At 37.0% G+C, this 17,895-nt stretch overlaps 1 protein-coding gene across 1 annotated transcript in view; it reads right to left on the reverse strand.

The window, feature by feature from the left end:
* GAB1 (GRB2 associated binding protein 1) overlaps positions 1–17,895 on the reverse strand; it is a 54,400-nt gene that overhangs the window by 6,702 nt on the left and 29,803 nt on the right. The window contains exons 6-9 of the mRNA XM_085313152.1: positions 16,965–17,569; positions 14,114–14,199; positions 13,604–13,907; positions 1,280–1,369 (exon numbers count right to left, since the gene is read on the reverse strand). Of these exons, the coding sequence (XP_085169278.1) occupies positions 1,280–1,369; positions 13,604–13,907; positions 14,114–14,199; positions 16,965–17,569 (1,085 nt within the window). The remainder of the gene's footprint in view (positions 1–1,279; positions 1,370–13,603; positions 13,908–14,113; positions 14,200–16,964; positions 17,570–17,895) is intronic.

Consider the following 17,895-nt stretch of genomic DNA (forward strand, 5'->3'; position numbering starts at 1 on the left):
AAAAAAAAAAAAAAAAAAAAAAAAAACCCTTCCCCAAATCGATCAGTTTGCTGCATATTAACAGATTTACCGAGATCAAATTTCAGGCATTAAAAACTAGTTCAAGGGGAGTAAAAGCTGTCATAAGTGACCACATGAGGAACTGAAAGGAATCAGTTGCTTAATCAGTGTGGTTGTCTTATCAGGAAAAAGCAGAACTGTACTCGATATACTTCCATTAGACTTGCTCTTCAGACAGAGTTTATTGAAAAGCCAGCTGTCTTACGGGTTCAATATAAAGACTCACAATTCAAATGTGAATCTTTAGCACTGGAGACAGTTCTCTCCGATAGATAAAGTGTCATGATTACTCGCCCCAAACACATCGTGCCTACTCCAGCAATTCTGCCACTTCCCTCATTGAATCATAAGGCAGTCGCCACAGACTTAGARGAGTATCTACAGCTCACCCGTATCAAGATACAAGGTATCGCGTGAGATAGGGTGGCAGAGCTGAACTTTACTGAGGCAAGATGATACTGAAGCACGAGGGACACAAGAAGACACCAGCCCGGCTCAAGGGCCGCGCAAAGGCCCGAGGCTGAACGGCAGCTTCGCGCAGCAGCCAAGTACAGCGCTCGGGCAGAAACGGAGCAGGGGTTTTGTCCGAAGCCCACCGAGGGCAGCAGGATCGGTTCGTCCGATTCCAGAGGGCTTTAACAACCAAAGGTACTGAGCAGTTACAGTTCTGTGAGGCTTTTCACRTTATTTGTGATTTGCTTTGACTCACGGACAAGGCACCAACTCAGCACCTTCAGTAAAGGCGGTGCGACTCCAATTGCAATGCTCCTTAACATATACAAATGGCATCTCGGCACTAATACGTGGTCACTGGATCAATCTTCTGCTGCACTTCAGTGCTTAGCCAACAGCAGGAGACCCAAGTGAACTGTGGTTTCAGGTCATTGCCTAATCAAAGCTATTTCAAGCAACTTACAGGTTAGTGACATATATTTGTTTCTAAACAAGCAGATACAAAAGTAAATCTGAAATATGAACAGCTAAAATTTAAGAGATCAGAACACACATTTCTAGGCAATGTTTCCTTGCACTGTTCAAGACAAAAAGGCTTTTCTTCCTTGTAAAGGAAACTTTCCTCAGCAAAGAAAATACATCCATGATCTTAGATTATAATAGAAGTAAAAAGGCTTTATGAGAGTTAAAATTCAGAAAAACATTTTTCTTAATTCTTGTTTTATTTTTATAAAGCTCCGTATACATACAGTGCTAAAGTACATACCCTTTCTTCTTGTAGTAAAGTCACCTATGGTTTGTGAATCAGTTCGCTCTAAACCATGTGGTTTAGGTCTTAAAATTTTAGGGCTTTGACCTAATTGGTAAAAAGAAGACTCTCTTAATATAATGCTCTTTTTATAATTGGAAGATGGAATTTTGTACATAAGCAGCAGAACCCCCTGCAGAAAGGTTAACGCCACAAGCATAAGCAAGCTGCTGAAGGAGAGTTTTTAACAGTCTAGCTAGAGGTCTCACACTAATGGCTTAAGCACCAAACTTGATACAAACAAAACACTGCATGCAAGAAATTTGTCAGAGGCAAGCACAACAGGTATACAAAAAGGCTAAAAAATGCATTAACAAATACTGTAACTTTACTCTTACATTCTTTTCAAGTTGTATTACATTAAAAATGCCTTATTTGAGAAATATCAACCACAAAAACCAACTCCATGAAAATTTTCCTCTCCTCCCCCCCTTTTTTTGTTTTGCTTGTTTTCAAGGTATGTTGGTATGTTTTATTTGTATGAAAATAAATGCATGCATCACTTACTGCCTCTAAATCCTAGCTTACCTCTGAGGAACATCTAACGTGACATGAGAACAGTCATCTTTCAGACGTAGGTTAAGTTACTCTAAGAAATTAAAATCTCTTTATTTACAATATTACCTTAGAAACAGCGAAGCTCTCTGGAGATCTCCTACCCACCATGCAGTCCTTCAGCCCCCTGCCCCAAGAATCCTTTTCCACATTGTGTTTGTTAAACTAGTTCCCTACAGGTCTGCATCAATTCATATCAAAATCTGTATATCAGAAACATCTTTCTGCACTTGGAGAAGCGGAGCGGCTTTTGTTCCAAGTTCCCAGCCTGTGCACCGGCCCCATGCCACAACACAACCCAACCTCCGCCACACACAGCCCCAGCTGACTTCTTTTTTAAAGCCATTCTCTCTTTTTTTTAATTGTGTATGCCTACATGTGGGTGTAGTAGGTACACTAGTTGTTCCCTAATATATTATGCTATCAGATAATGTAACAGTTTAGATGAATTAGTAACAAAGTGAAAGGTACAAGGAAAGAAAACATTAGAGGCAATAGTGTCTTTACAGATAGTAATATACCCCTTACCCTTTAAGGAAGTTGTTCTTGCTCAACCTGGCAAAACATTGCAAGCAATTCAGATCACCTATCTATTTTAAATAAATACGATCAATACTGCATAATAACCCTAATCTTTCTTGAAAATGTATCTAACAAAGTGTTTGTTTAATATTAGAAAAGATGAGTGCCTTCAGGTGGTACACCAAGAAGTCATATGAACAGTAAACCTTTTCAATAAACCTAATAAAACGTTTTTAGGTTTGATTATACTTGAAAATTGTCCTACAGCACAAAATGGAAAAGGATTGGCACAGACTCAGATGTGGGCTGGTACTACCAGCAGTGACTGAGAATGCTTTGTAAAAAAAAAATTTGGCAGCAAACACCACAAGTTTGCAAATCACTACCCCAAGGGTTTTGCATATGAAGTGCTCTATTACTGTTATCACTGAAGTATTGGGAATAATCAAGTAACAACAAGCAAGGTAAACAGAAAGGTTTTGCACCATATCATTAACTGTTATGCAGTGCTGCTAAGCGACCATGCAGTTAAGAAACGTATTTATTAATATTACTACATAGCAACTTCCCTTAAAAAAAGTGATTTTCACAGAGAAGACTGTTTTCAAATTTCAAAGACAGATGTTTATACAAAAAACCTCAAGATGTCAAAATTGATTGAATAGATCTTTCAAATTCAAGTATCTTCTACTAAGGACAAATTGATGCTGAATATCATTATCTAATAATACCAACTTCGTGTTCCATAGTTTTCTAATCTGATTAAAAAGAAAGTTGGGCCAATCCAACTCAATTTAAAACATCAACCAATGCACCACCTTATAAGCATAGATCCCAAGTACATTGAAAAATCTGGTGAGGTAACAGTATTCACGAAATTATTTAACCAGCGTGTACTTTACAACCTCACTCCTCTTACAGCCAAATGTATGGCTGAGTTCCTGAAACCAATAATACAAACGATAAGAGCAATGAACTCAGGGCTGTGACTCATTATTTCTACTCCTGTTAACGATCCCACGTGGTCTCATGCAACTGACTTTCCTCAACTGCGATTACCCTCTTTTGTAAAATATGAGTATTATGTAATTGTCTCCCTCATACTCAATTTAGCATTTATATCTCTTTTGAGATTTTCAAAAGAGCTATACAAATAAGCATAGATCCCTACAACTTCCCTCTTTTGCATCAGGCAAGAACATACAAAATGTTCCAGTGTAAAATACACTCACTGAGTTTTCATCTCCTGCTGCTGAAGGACAGTGTGACCTAAATACCAACAGGGTGGCAAAAGAGTTTGCTGCTACCAATCAGCCATGATAACGCAATTCCCTTAGTTTAATATATCAGAGAATTAAAATGTTTGTGTAATTTTTTTCTCTACAAAACAAACAAAAAAGTTCTAATCTCTGCTGAGGAGCTTATAGTGTGCAGTAGAAAAGATCTGACACCAGACAGGAGGAGGAAGAGGGGAAAAAAAAAAAAGAGAGAGAGAGACTACTTATTTTTCTTTGTATTGTAGAATTCCTCCATCCCATTCTTGCCCATTTAAGTAAATAAAACATGGGCTAGGGCACAGAAAGGGCTTAATAACAACACCCATTACTTCCTCGACACATTTTAAATAAATATATCAGAATTTTTTTTTATTTAAACATCACTAGCTCTGTTGCTACCTTTGCAATATGCATGTTTAGAATTGATGTGACTGGAATCCGTGGTGCTGATCCAAGTAACCTTAGTAATTTACTCTGAAAGCACTTCCTAGAAGCTCAGAGAAGACAAGAGCTAAGTGTAACAACATGCAAAGTATCTCATACCTGCACAGCAGCCTGGTCTCCACAGTTAGAGATTATTTCTGAATAGCATAAAAGAAAAAACACCATAGGGCCATTCTTTAAATCAGTTTACTACAGGTAAAAGGCAACAGGCCTATACAGAGAGCCTGGCCTCATACAACAATTCAACACCAAGAGTGCTACAGGACGTTTCTCGAGGTTTATGCCCACAGACACAAATCTATCTCATCTAATATTTAGACACTTACTTAAGACAACGCTTTTAACTTATACATCTATTCTGGGAAAGATCCATCTGGGCTAAAGTATAGTTTACATAAATTTTTCTTCATTAAAAAGGAAAGAAATCATGTTACAAGACTTACAACTGGATACAAACGTATTTTACAAAAACAGAAAAAACCCAAGCAAGTTACTGTAAATGAAACCAACTACCAAGTAAAAATTAGATGTTGTTCAAGTCACCACCTGTGAAACCCAAAATACTACGACAAGAAAAGAAAGATTCAACTTCCACATGTTCTATGATACAAATACTGTGCAAGGGCACTCTGAGTTGAAAAATCACTAATGAAATCTATTTTTCTAACAAATTGCTGCTGTAAAAATTGCCAAACAGTACAAGTGATTACGCATCTAGTGTTAGCCTGCATTCAGAGAGCATGAGCTCTCCTCCTGGCATTGCATAGCGTGTGTCAATTCTGCCTTTGTCTGAGAAGTCATCAGGAGAAGATCCATTTGTTTCAAGTAATGGCTTAAATTGAAAAAAATTTTCATTTTTCCAACCGGCCTTGCTAATGCATTCTCTTTCCTAGTTTTCCAGGAAAAAAAAACATGGAACAACGTTGGATGAAAAAAAAAAGAAAATAGTGGGTCTCACTGCAGCATATATCACAGTAGGTAGGTCCTAATGTTTTAGGCTTTTGGRGCAAACCACCCATGGAAGAGCCTCATTTTGTTTTCTGGTTACAGCACCAATAATGACAAGATTTCTGTTAAGAATGCTTATTTTGGGACTGGCTGCTTGCTCCATTACTTGCTGGCAATGGATTTTATATCAGGAAAGCAGCCAACACACTATTTAAATACCAAATATTTTAGGCATAAAACTTTAAAGCAAGTCTACCAACGTGACACAAAATACAAGAAATGTGCAATCTGTTAATGCTATTTCCTGGCCAATAGGACTCTGATCCTCATGAGACCAGGAGATTGGACACAGGAATGCTAGAGCAGGAATTTACTTGAAATAAGAGGCTGGAGAACAAGAGGGAAGAGCAGTCACATAGGTGTCCTGCACCGATGAAAGCACTTGCAGAGACATACCTAATAGCAGTTTTCAGTTAACGTGTGAGCACATGTGTGTGTAATTAAAGGAAAATGAAATTTGACTGAGGTCAAGTATCCCAGTGTTCAAACTACTGTAGCTTTCTCCTTTAAAAAGGAGGCTGAATCTTATAACCTCAGTTTCACAAGTTTTATTGGTTGGCTTTTGATTGTGCAGAGTAATTTCTCCCTTTCCTGCTCTTCTCTGTCCTCATCCCAGTAAACTCTGATTTCCAAGTACATGGTCTTCAACACACAGCTCTACAAGTATCCTGAATTTTTTTCATCCTTGTTTCTAGAAAGTCTATTTCCTGCCAAGGTACATCTAATCAGAAACATATATTTAGTTGTACAACATCCATATCCATTTCCATATTAGTATCCAGCAACAAATAGAATGAGCATCAGTATGTGCTTAGTTCTAGTCAATGACACCACAGGGATGCTACTGACCAGTCTCTTTAGGACAGTAAAAAGTTGAAATCAGCTTATACTTGCAATATTACGAATTTTTAAAAAGCAGTAAACTAAAGAGATGCTCTCCAGTTTTCTTAAACACTATCTATCTTCTCCAAATAAATTCCCTCAGTACTTTGGATACTCCAGAAATTAAAATACCTGATTCTAAAGAAATCTAACTGTATCAGATAGCTAAAGTTCACTGGTATTCATGAAATATTTGCCAAATGCCACAAAATTATTCAGAGAATACCAAAGCTATTAATCAGTCAAATACTATTTAACTGCTGTAATTTGTCAATAATTCTATATGTCAAAATTTAAAAATCCCCCAAAGCATGATGAATTGAAAGCATTCAATAACAAACATAGTGGTTTAAGACCAAAGTGCACAGTGTACTAATGTGCTTATTAATAGTTTTACAGTTGCACTGAGGTTCATAAAGTACAAGAGATACTATGGTGAGGTCTCTCACATTTTTACAAAAATTGAACAACTAATACAGAGAATAACTTGTTCCCTGGAAAAAACAAGCCTAATAAGTCTATATAAAAAGCTAATAGAATAGCATGACTATATGGATAGGAAAAATTATCTGTGCTTAAAGAAGCACTGAATACCTATGGAAATAGGAAAAATTCATCTAAAGGGAGGAGAAAAATTGAAAGATATTACCAGTGTTCTCCTGTTGCTGTTCTCCCTGAGATCTCTGAAGTTCTACACTACCATCTCTACCACTTTTATTAGAATAAGTCAGTTTGAAAACCCCTTTTTTCACATATCATAGATCATAGCAAGGAACTATACTACGTAAATCCCATTTAAATTTATTAACTAAAAAGCTAACTTTCTAGAAGTACTGCAATGGAAGAAGCCCAAGTTTCAGCTCAATGAAGGTTCTGGAGTTTGTGAAAACTGATAATATTCAACGTGTTTTAGGAATTCACCGGATGCACCAAATACCATTCCTCAAAAGCTTTTTTTTTTTTTTTTTAATCACTAAATGAATTTACAGGAAGTGGAACTTCAAAAAAATAAACGGAATGATTAAACACTTTAATTTCTTAAGTCAAATTGACAATACTTCTGTTCTGAAAAGTCATTGTGGAAATTACAGTTTCTTATTCAATAGATGTTCAATTCAGTTCATTTTGCTGGTTAGAATCATCATTCAAATTTCTTTTTTTTTAATGCTTAGTTGTCCTAAAATCCACACAGCCACATATGTATGTCCACATATTTGTGGCTTGACCACATGAATTATGTCATGTAACATCTTAAATGAGAAAAATTTAGAAGAAAAATAACCGAATTTAGTATCCCTGCTTTAAAATGAACTCAGAGGAAACAATGAAACAATGTTTTTTTTAAAACCACAAGAACCAACTCCATGAGAACTTTTTTCCTCTCCCCTCCCCCTTTTTTTGGTTTGCTTGTTTTCAAGGTATGTTGGTATGTTTTATTTGCATGAAAATAAATACATGCATCATTTACTGCCTCTAAATCCTAGCTGCGCTGTGCTGTAAGTTAGTAAGTCCAAGTACCATCTTTTTTAAAGACAACCGTATGGACCAAAGTTACATGGAGTCATCTCAGATAAGATTCTGATGATGCACTTTTGTTTAAAGATAAACCTTTTGTAAAAATAAACGTGAAAAGACACTGTACTGGATTTTGGTTATTTTCGCAATCAAACTGTAAAAGCAGCTGTGAAATTCAATCCAAGTATAAGACTGAAAACCTTCTTAAAAATAAATGTATTTCAACTGTAACAGCATTTGGACAAATACAACTGTTACTCCAGACACAAGCAGCAGAGTTCAGTAGCATGTTGTATGTAATAAAAGTGAGATTGCTGTTTCTGTCAGCAATCTGCTTGGTGATCCTGAATACATTTTATCACAGCTCCTCATGACCCTGAATGATATTCTGTGCCATACTAAACTCTTCTGTAAAGTGTTTTAAGGATTACATATCAAAACCATTACCTAAGTGGTAGTGTTGCACTCTGCTAAAAAAAAAAAAAAAAAAAAAAAAGTTTTAACTTTTTTCATTCCATTGTGGTCATGAATCATTAATTCATCCGTAAACTCAAGCACATATTTTTCTCCTCAGAAGCTTGAAAACCCACTTTGGTACAGAGAAAAAGGAAGTTAAGTTACAATAAGCAGGGTATCAAACCAAGACTTTGAAGAACCAAATTCTGCCATTGTCAATTCCATCATTAACCGTTTGATTCAAATACTGAAAAACTAAGTTTAACAGTTAATATTGCAAACAGACTTGCTTTGAACTTTAATAAATTTGAACTTTAAAAGATTGAAACAAATATTCAATGTTATGTAGCTATAAAATTATCCCCTAAAGAAGTATTTTTCAAAGACTACCTCATTGTGTAGTTTTTTGGTCTTGAATTCTTGCTTTAAGATCCCAATTACCCTCCCCACATCGGTGGGGGTTCATTATCATGCTCAGGCTCACCCTCACTCTTATTCAAATACTGCCTCAGCTGAGCCACTGGAGTTTTCACGGTGGCCAGAGTGGAGACCCACTGCCACCCCAGCCCTCTCCTGATGAAAGTCAGTTCACACCCTACCAGTTCTATCATCAACCGCTTGCTTTCCTTGCTCTCTGATGTACATCACATTTGTTGAGAAGATTTGTTGAATCGTCTGGACTTAGAGACCTCCATCAGGCCATCAGCTTTCTCAAGGGTCATCTGTACAACCACCTGGGACCAGCCTACTCAATACCCTCACTACGCTGAATGGTTCCCTGGGGAGCTATGAAACGCTCAGTGTGGTCCTGTGAGCTGTCGGCAGGGTGGAAATCACAGCACCACTGCCTGGAAACATTACCCTTTCCAGATGTTTTGAGGAGCCCAAGGAAAGCATAGGGCACAGGAGAGAAGAATCAGGTGGTTCTCTGCAGCCTTAATTTTCATGGCAGTCTTTTCTTCAATATATTTGGCTACCTTTCATTCTACTATGCCTTCTTCAATAAATGTTATCTTGAAGAAGGAACTTTCTCAAAACTGAAAGACGACTCTTAGCTAAGATGTTGCAGAGCTACTCTGCAGTGGAACTAGACATAGTCTTTTAATGATTCAGAGAGCATGACCCAACTGCACAGATGGAAGCAATATTTCTTCCATTTGAAATCTTCTACTAGTAATAGTGCTTCTAATTCAGCATCACCACTGCATGCAACTATGGCAAGCTAAAGCAGCCAGAAAGCAGAAATACAAGATGAACACAAACAACAGTTCTTTAAAATAAATCAAATAGCACCTTGAAAAACAACATTAAAAATGATTATTTTTGTCATTCAGTTACAGATAAAAGCAGAAAAGCACCTGGCCAAACACACTCAATTTTGTCCCAAGCAATGTATCACTTACCTTTTGGTATGCTTCTCTAAAAAACAGTAACATGTTTTGATTCAAGCTATTGGGGCTGCAAGCCAATAGCCTGTTTTGAAATTACTTGCAAGCCTTCCAAAAGGTACTGGAACCTTTCCCCATTTACAGAAGCAGCTGTGAGCCAGGAGAATGAAACTACATGAAAATGTAGGGTAACCTAAAAGTCTTTTTATTTTTCTTTCCTTTTCTTTCTTTTTTTTTCTTTTTCTTCTTTCCTTTTTTTTTTTTTTTTTTTTTTTTTTTTTTTTTTTTTTTTTTTTTTTTTTTTACCTCATATTCTAAAACAAAACAATTCCTGAAATCAGTGGAAAAAGAGATAGACTATTTCACAGCTCACAATGCCTTCTGGCCCAGGTGACTTAGAAATTGAAAGACTGAAGAGCCTCTGGCTTTCAAAGCAGGGACAAGCCAAAAGCCCTGAAGAATGTGCTAGTAATTTAGTGAATTTTAGATATATTTACTACCTACATTTAGTTTATCAATGTTATTAATTTTCACAACTTGTTCTTCCATCACAATTGCTACTTTGGTAAAACTGTATCTACTCTTAAAATTGGCGAATTTTGAAAGTTTAATAAATTATCCAGAACCTCATGTGTTTATATCACAGCTGTGAAGACACATTTTGGAGTCACTCCTGATGAAAAACATTGCTTGCTAGATCTTTATTGGTTGGCACATTCCTCTCTAAAGCCAGGAGAACCAGAGAAAGTAACCAAGCGTGTACTTCATCTCAGGTTCACTTAACAGCAATACTGGAGGCGGTAGAGGAGGTTAGATATGGCAGAATGCCCATAGCCACTACGGAGTCCTCCGTTCCTGCCACTGGCAAACTATCACTGCCTGTAAGCCTCCAAGTTCTTAAACCAAACAAAAGTAAAAATGATATATAAGCACATGCATTTGACAACAGAAAGTAGAATATTCCTTCTTTATATGCTAGTTTCACTGCATTGTTTCTTTGCCAAATGCAATTTCCACACTGAATGTGACAAACTTCCTTGACATATACATGAACATTTCAAAGCTCTAACGCCTAAGTCAAAGGTGATAACACTACTTCACAATAACAAGTACGTCCACTAAAAAGGCATTGCAGTGCACATGGTTTATTTGCAGCAATACCTGAAACCAAAAGGTCACAGCAGCTTCTTCAGACAGAACACAATACAGCCTTCGTACACCTGGAGGCCTTGTAACCCTCTGCAGTTACGCAGTCTTTTAGAGAAGCAGCAGTTGTCTCCAAGAAACTCTCAATCAATCTCACATATTACAAGAATTTGCCTCTGCTTAAAAGGAGTAATACACAGTAGATACCTATCTTGTGCACCATTCACCCCCTTCTCTACGCCTAGCTAGGTTTCATTGGATGCACAAGTCAACTTGTAGCTTGCTATGCGTTAATGTACTAATTCATACCAAAACACTATTGCAGTGCATTTAGATATGCAGAAAAAAACCTGAAAGAAGTTGCCACAGTAACTTGAAAGCTGAAAAAGCATCATAGTAGAACATAACTTGTTTTACTTAGGTAACGAATCACTAAAACAAAGTTTTATTCTATTTTAATTCAAAAAGAACTGCAGTTTTATCTTTCCAAAAGTACTTCTGGAAGAAGTTATTTCCATGGAGAACTCAACTACTGAAATGGGAATATATTATCATTCTGATGTATCATCATATTAGCTTTTCACAACAACGCAAGACTCACAGTAGTATACTTGATAAAAAAAAAATTGAATGAACTAGTGCATGTGTTACTAAGATTAAACAGTGATAGATCAGTATCATCATCGTTCTTGGTAATGCACATTCGTATATTAGGGCTTTTTTTCCCCAGCTGCTAGGTACACTTACTTTCAGGGATAGCTTTTTCTTTTTTCAAACTGACTTTTAAAAGTCTTTCAAAAAATAACAACTAATTATGCTATTTTAAGGAGACGTGGTTTCCAAACGTCTGCAGGTGAAAATACAGCTAGTCAGTATGAGCCATATCATGCATTCTGCATTCATCAAGAAATGCACTAGTATATTTAAAAATATTTTTCTCTTCCCTGATGTTAGCTAGGTCTTGGTAAATATTTCAAGCATTTAAGGCTGGTAGTGGATCAGGAGCCTCACACATTGCTCTTAGAATGCAGAACACTAATTCAGTTTCAAGAAAAATGCAAGAGCAGCAATGCTGCCTCTGCAGAAATCCGTGCGACTGTTTTGCACTGCCAACAACAAAGAAAGCAGCTTTTCAACACAGAAGTTTACCACTTTTGAAAGTCAACAAACATTTTATCAGTTAAATACACAAACTGGCCAGTCAGGGAAAATATTTTAAAGCAGTTCAGTGTTTATTTTGAGCGTATTTTCCAGTATCATGTTTCTTCAATCTGTTACTGTCCAGCATTTCTTAAGAACTAAACAAAACTACTGTCTGGTAACAGGGAAACAATTAGACATGAGCAGAGAGCCAAGGTTTTGAAAAGGGCCATTTCATTTTCTGAACACGGACAAGTTGGAATAAGACGTGGCACTTCCCATTTTACACAGAGATCTTCTACCGCAGTAATAGTATCCACTTCTGCTAAAACTACAGGTCGTTTTCACTTAATGGCAAACATGCTAACTTCCAGTTTTAGCTACTGAATGTCTTGGGGTCATTTAAGCATTTGATATTGACTTTACCCCAAAGTGAAATCAGCCATTCTCAAGTTTGTGAGCACTAATTTTTCCAAACATATACAAGTAGGAGGTGTTCAACTATAAAATAGGGTAGATATTTGACCTAATGTTCTTTAGTTACCATCTCTACGAAAAGTTACTTATCTAGCCTGAAAAATAACTATGCAGTATGCAAATAAACTGCATCATCATTTATCTATACCTCTGATATGCTGATGAAATATTTCAGATCCCCTGGGAAGTCCAAGCTATTTATCAGTCTTTCTCAATGCAAATATCTCATATAGACACATCACAAGTGTCGTATTTGTTTCTTAAGAAAAGACTATCCTGTTCTCTCAAATATTGCTTATTTTAAGGAAAATAAACAAATACACCAGATCAATTAGATTTATTTTTAAGGAAGTTTTGGAAGAGTTCTCTAAAGTGTGTGGGGTTTTCCTAGTCAATTTTGTTACTGAAGTTGTTGCAGCTTCCTCAAATTCATAACAGGATCTCCTACACATTCAGCAGTTTACAACATTTCCACATGAAACGAATTTTTCATTTGCCTTATGATTTTGTTTAATCTATTGTACTCTATTAAAGGCAACAGAATTCAAAATCTAGGCTGATACTATGTTTTTCACTTACTACAGTTTATATAAATTGCGTAATAACCATGGCATCCACCTCCTGTGACAGGGCAAACATATCTTAATGAGCAGTTTCCTCTTCCCATTTGGATCCCAAGGAAGATGTATACGTATTCAGTAGCCTCGCAAGTCACAAGTTAACCATCTTCCTGTGACTGCTCCACATGGCCACTCACACTGAAGCACTGGAAAGCTCCAATACAAAGCAAGAATGTGATTTCCTTGCTTTTACAGATTGAAACGAAGCCTTAAAATTATTTACTTATCAGTTAACACTACTTACTCAACCCACTTTTTCCTTTAAATACAACTCTAAGAATTATTCTATAACCATTGCATACTTCGAATAGGATTAGTTAAAAAGCAGCACAATATACAACTCTCTCTCACTATACTGCTAATTTCTAACACTATTGACATCAATAGCATATGTCTAAAATAAAGTTAAATGAGTTATTTTTTAATTGTTACATCATACTATGAAAACCTTTACTGATCCTGTAGCAAGCACTGTTATGCCTATAATTTTTTTTTAATCCAATTCCTAGTGTGCTATCCCATCATCACAAGTTAGCTAGCTGTCCTATACATATCTATATACATAAAGACTAAAACTCACACTTCTGGATGTTAGCAGTTCTATGTCACTCTTTCACTAATAATTACAGCAATGAAATTTAAACCTAAGCATGTATTTGGCATTGTTATCTTCATGTTTTAAAATGGTTAAAAATTGTTATAGGATTCCTTTATCTTATGGCTACTTCATAGGATAAAAAAAAATAATAATACTTTGTTAGAATTTTTGAAAGCAATCATTTTCCACAAAGTTGGAAAGCTATGTTATTTTATTAAGTGATAAAATCAACTTCTATTGGACATTTTCCTCACCTTTTCTGTCTGGTTTGAGGTTCCGATCCACTGGTGGTGGTTCACATTCTGCAACAGGTACTGTCCGTCTAGGAGGGGTCTTGGGACTGGACCTGAAACCCATGTGAGCGGGAGGAGGGACTTGCTTTCCAAATAACGGAAAATCAAACGTGCCTGGTGTCATTGGTACATAGTTTGTTTCCTGGATGGGTTCAGTGAAGCTGCTGGAATGCTGTCGTGGAGGAGAGTTGGGATTCATTGGGACATAATTTTCATCTAGTTCTTCACTTGATATACTTCCCACTGTCAACATGCTTCTGTTTTTCTAGAATTAACATATATTTCCTTTAACAAAATAAGTTATGCAATCAGCTGTGAATCATATGAATCTTTTAACCTAACTACTCAGATTAATATACTCCTATTGAAATTGAAAATCACAAACACTGCACAGTTTGCTTTTTGCATGGGAACAAAGAGCATCCAAGCACTCTGTCACTGTCTTCTCTCATGAGATCAAGTCATACTTACAAAGTGGTTATGGAAGCCTTCCAATGAATTAGATCTGTCATTCGGAAACGTACGTGGAATATCATAACAGTCTTGAGAACTAATTTCTGAAGAAACAAGAAGAGAAAGTGGCTATTTACTTCATCTTTGTTCCTGTCATTTGACACCAGGCCACCAGAGTCTTTCCATTATTTACTGTCTGCTGTTGAGACAACGTGTGCGCACGCACAATGTAAAGCTGTGATTGACAGATTTTATTTATGTACTTGAGAGGATACTATACTATACGCTTGTTCACAGATGAACTTAATACCCATATCAGTCATGACTTTAAGCTCTTGTAGTGGCATTTTCCATGGCAAGAAATACAGCAATTTTCCTGTTTCAAGAAGCAGCTAAGTCTTCTTTTCAAACAGATAAGCATAACAATTTAATGCAAGAGTGGACTTTTAGATACTGGATCCTAAAGAGGGAATTCTGTTCTAAAATAAATGAACAAGACATAATTTGAGGGCTAGAGAGAAGCTTTCTGACTTGCCCTTCTCTTATAAAGTGCAGATTCAACAGAATTTAATCTGTTGTAATAACAGATAAACTTCTCTCAAACCTGTACAGAAAATGCGTTGCCTTTCCCTCTGCTCTCAATTCCCCTGTTAGGTCACCAGGAGCTTTCAGTTTGAATAAGCTGCTACAGATCCAACGTTCTCACCTTTTTCAGGAGGCTACCTCTTGGCAGCCCACATTAAAGATTTTCAGTGTTGTGGCTGCCTCTCTGGCAGATGGAAGTATCTGTGAAACATCTCTGACTCTCAGGCACTCAGACCTGCTCAGCTAGGCAGGTGACAGGCTGCCTTACTGTGCAACAGGCTTGCTCCTCTTCCAGACACCAGCACACAAACCTTGGGAAAACTCTGGGTTTTATCTCTCTTTGCCCCTGAGAAACAGCTCTGAGGGGTTTTTGTTTGCTTTTTGGAGGAAATTTCCATTTCCCAGGAAAAATAAACACTTTGGCTATTAAGTACCGAACTAAAATAGTATTTTTAGAAGGGCAACTCTTCTTGGGGCATGGAAACTCAGCTTTAATGAAGGAGTGCTCATTTATCTTTCCTCAGTTTAAGTTTATAAGTAAAGCAAAGTAAGCAAGGGTCTTTCAGGGTTTTACTTTGTAATTAAATTTTAAAATATTAATATACATCAATACTACATTTAGTCTATGAAATGAACAACAAATGGAATAATTATATCTGAATACCTGTATAATCATATCCCTTGTGTTTATTGCCTCCTCTAAAAAACTTAGATGTCATCTTTCTGCCTCCCGTCCCATATCTAGCACAACTCAAAGAACTCTCTTAAAAATCCCCTAAAACATTAGTTAGCATCAATTCTAACCAGCTTAAAATTCCACATAGGAAGCTGAAAGGAGGGAAGCAAGCCCAAGAGTTATTATCAAGACTTGAATGACTGTCCTCTAAAACAATAAACATCCACTTCCCAATCTCAACCTCTCAAACCTTTCCTTAGTTTAAATTTGAGTGAGATAGAACAGCAGGAAAAACAAACAAGCAAACAACAACAACAGGCAGAAAAACAAGCAATATCTTTTTTTAAAAAAAAAAAAAAAAAAAAAACTAAAAGTGGCTGCACCAGATTTGCTAATACCCAGCTGCTGAAGCAAAACAGTAATAGCAATACATTAACAAGCCTGGAAATGCCAACATTTAAATGACTATAAGGACTATAATGAGCAAAGTTAATTTTTCTTTAAAATTTGCATTTCAAGGAGACAAATACAAAGTTCTGTGGCACCAAGAACCAGATCAGGTTTCAGATGGAAGCACTGGGTACATACTAACTCTTACTGAATTCACGCAAATGCTTTCAACCTCAGTGGCTGATGCAAACCTTACTTCAGACATTCTGAAAAACTGATAGCAAGCAGCAGTTCTAAACTATGAACTATATGAGCTTACTAGCAACAACCATTTTTTCTATTCTATTTTCTACAGACTAGTAATACCATAAGATACTTAGGGTTTCAAATATGTCCAGCTAAGATTGAATGCCCTAATGCAACCAACATACTTAATCAACGTTCTGTGCTTTCCCATTTTAATGGTTTCCTGTAACATTTTTTTCTCTTTCCTAGCTACTTTAAACAGTAAGACCACAGACTGCTTCACGAAGGGCTACATGCTTGTTAAAGGCCAAAACTGCCCCTCATATAGTTCAGAAAAAAAACCTGAGACTATTGTCTCAGTTTGTTTTCTGACATGAACTGACACCTTAGCATGAAGAGGWCCCTCAGCCGTCACTTTGAGAGAAACTCCAGCATTTCTAATCCATGGGTTATTTCTTCATAAAACTGCATCTCTGCTTGCAGTTACAGCATAATTTCTTACCTATCCACCCTATCTACTAAATACAGTGTCTAAATTAAGCGGAGGCATTCTGTCCCTTGCCAACCTCCTTTTTCCTAATTAGCAAATATTGACATCAACAGGGGACCCTGCAAGCCAGATCAGTTACAGTTACATCCCACTAGATAAAACTTGGGGTCTTTCCTCTTCTTGATGACACATGAGAAGAAAACAAGTTCTACTGAGTTACAGCATCTCCAATTACATGTCAGATTAACTCAAGTTACAGGCAACTTTTCTGAAGTCTGCCTTACAGCAATGGCACATTTTTTTCACAGGCTGCCTTAGACCAGCAGCTAACATTACAATTGCAGTGGAAGAAACACTGCAAGGAGCAGACCTGTGCTGGTCAGATCACTGGACAAGTATAAAGAACTTCTTAAATGGTTGCACAAGATTAAGGTCATTTAACATAATTTCTGGAAGAGCAGAATAAAACAAGGAATACTGACCTTTACGGAAGATATTCAAATCTACAGTTGAAATGGTATTACTGCGTGAGGGTGGCATTCCCGCCGTAGGGATGCAGTAACTATTATCAGTGTCTGAAGCAGTGCGAGTAATGCTACAGGTTTCCACAGGAGATCGATCTGAAGCGTGGTGAGGTTTTGGTGGCCGAGGCGGAGGAATATCTGGAATCGTCTCCAGTTTTGAAGTCTGAGACAATGTTCCTTCTGGAAAAGTTCGTGGAATCTGGTAAGTACCTCCTGGTGTGGGGGGAATGTCATAACTAATGGAGATATGCCTCATCTGTGCGTCTAATGAAGATGTTGCTGATGGAGTATTGAAAACATGTTGCTCTCCTTCTGCGTCAGTCCCTGACGGAGATGCTGCCTTCGGTAAAACATCCTGTGAATAACTCCTAGGCAGGTTATAAAGGCTGCAGTCTGCCAATGCCAGTCCAGTACGAGAAGGTGGAGAGTCATAGACTCCTTGCTGCTGAAAAAAGCCATTCACAGAGTGCTTGCTCACTGACTGAGCAGGATTTTTGTGGGAGGGTACATTATCATTGCAGTCCGTTTCAGAGGAGGTGGATTTCACCGAGTCAGCGTGAGATCTACACGTAAGATAAGATTAAAATGTTGATGAGCATATAACAAATTACAAATTATAAACACAACTTTTAAGATATGAACAATTGAAAAGACACTCTTCCTCTTTTTTTAATATATATATAGTGCAGGAAGTCAATCATTAAACAAACAATTACACTTAAAAAGAAGAATTCTAAGTATATACATACAAACACATGCATGTAAAACATAACACAAGAGCGCAACTTTAGCAGCAGCTCAACAAGTTGCTGTTTCATAAAGCAAGCAATTACCAGACAGATGCCAAACCAATCTGGAGCAGGGCTTGTTTGTTTGGGGTGGGGGGGGG

This window comes from Rhea americana, unplaced genomic scaffold (genome assembly GCF_003343005.1).
Source record: "Rhea americana isolate MKP2758 unplaced genomic scaffold, rheAme1 scaffold_38, whole genome shotgun sequence".
Lineage (NCBI taxonomy): Eukaryota > Metazoa > Chordata > Aves > Rheiformes > Rheidae > Rhea > Rhea americana.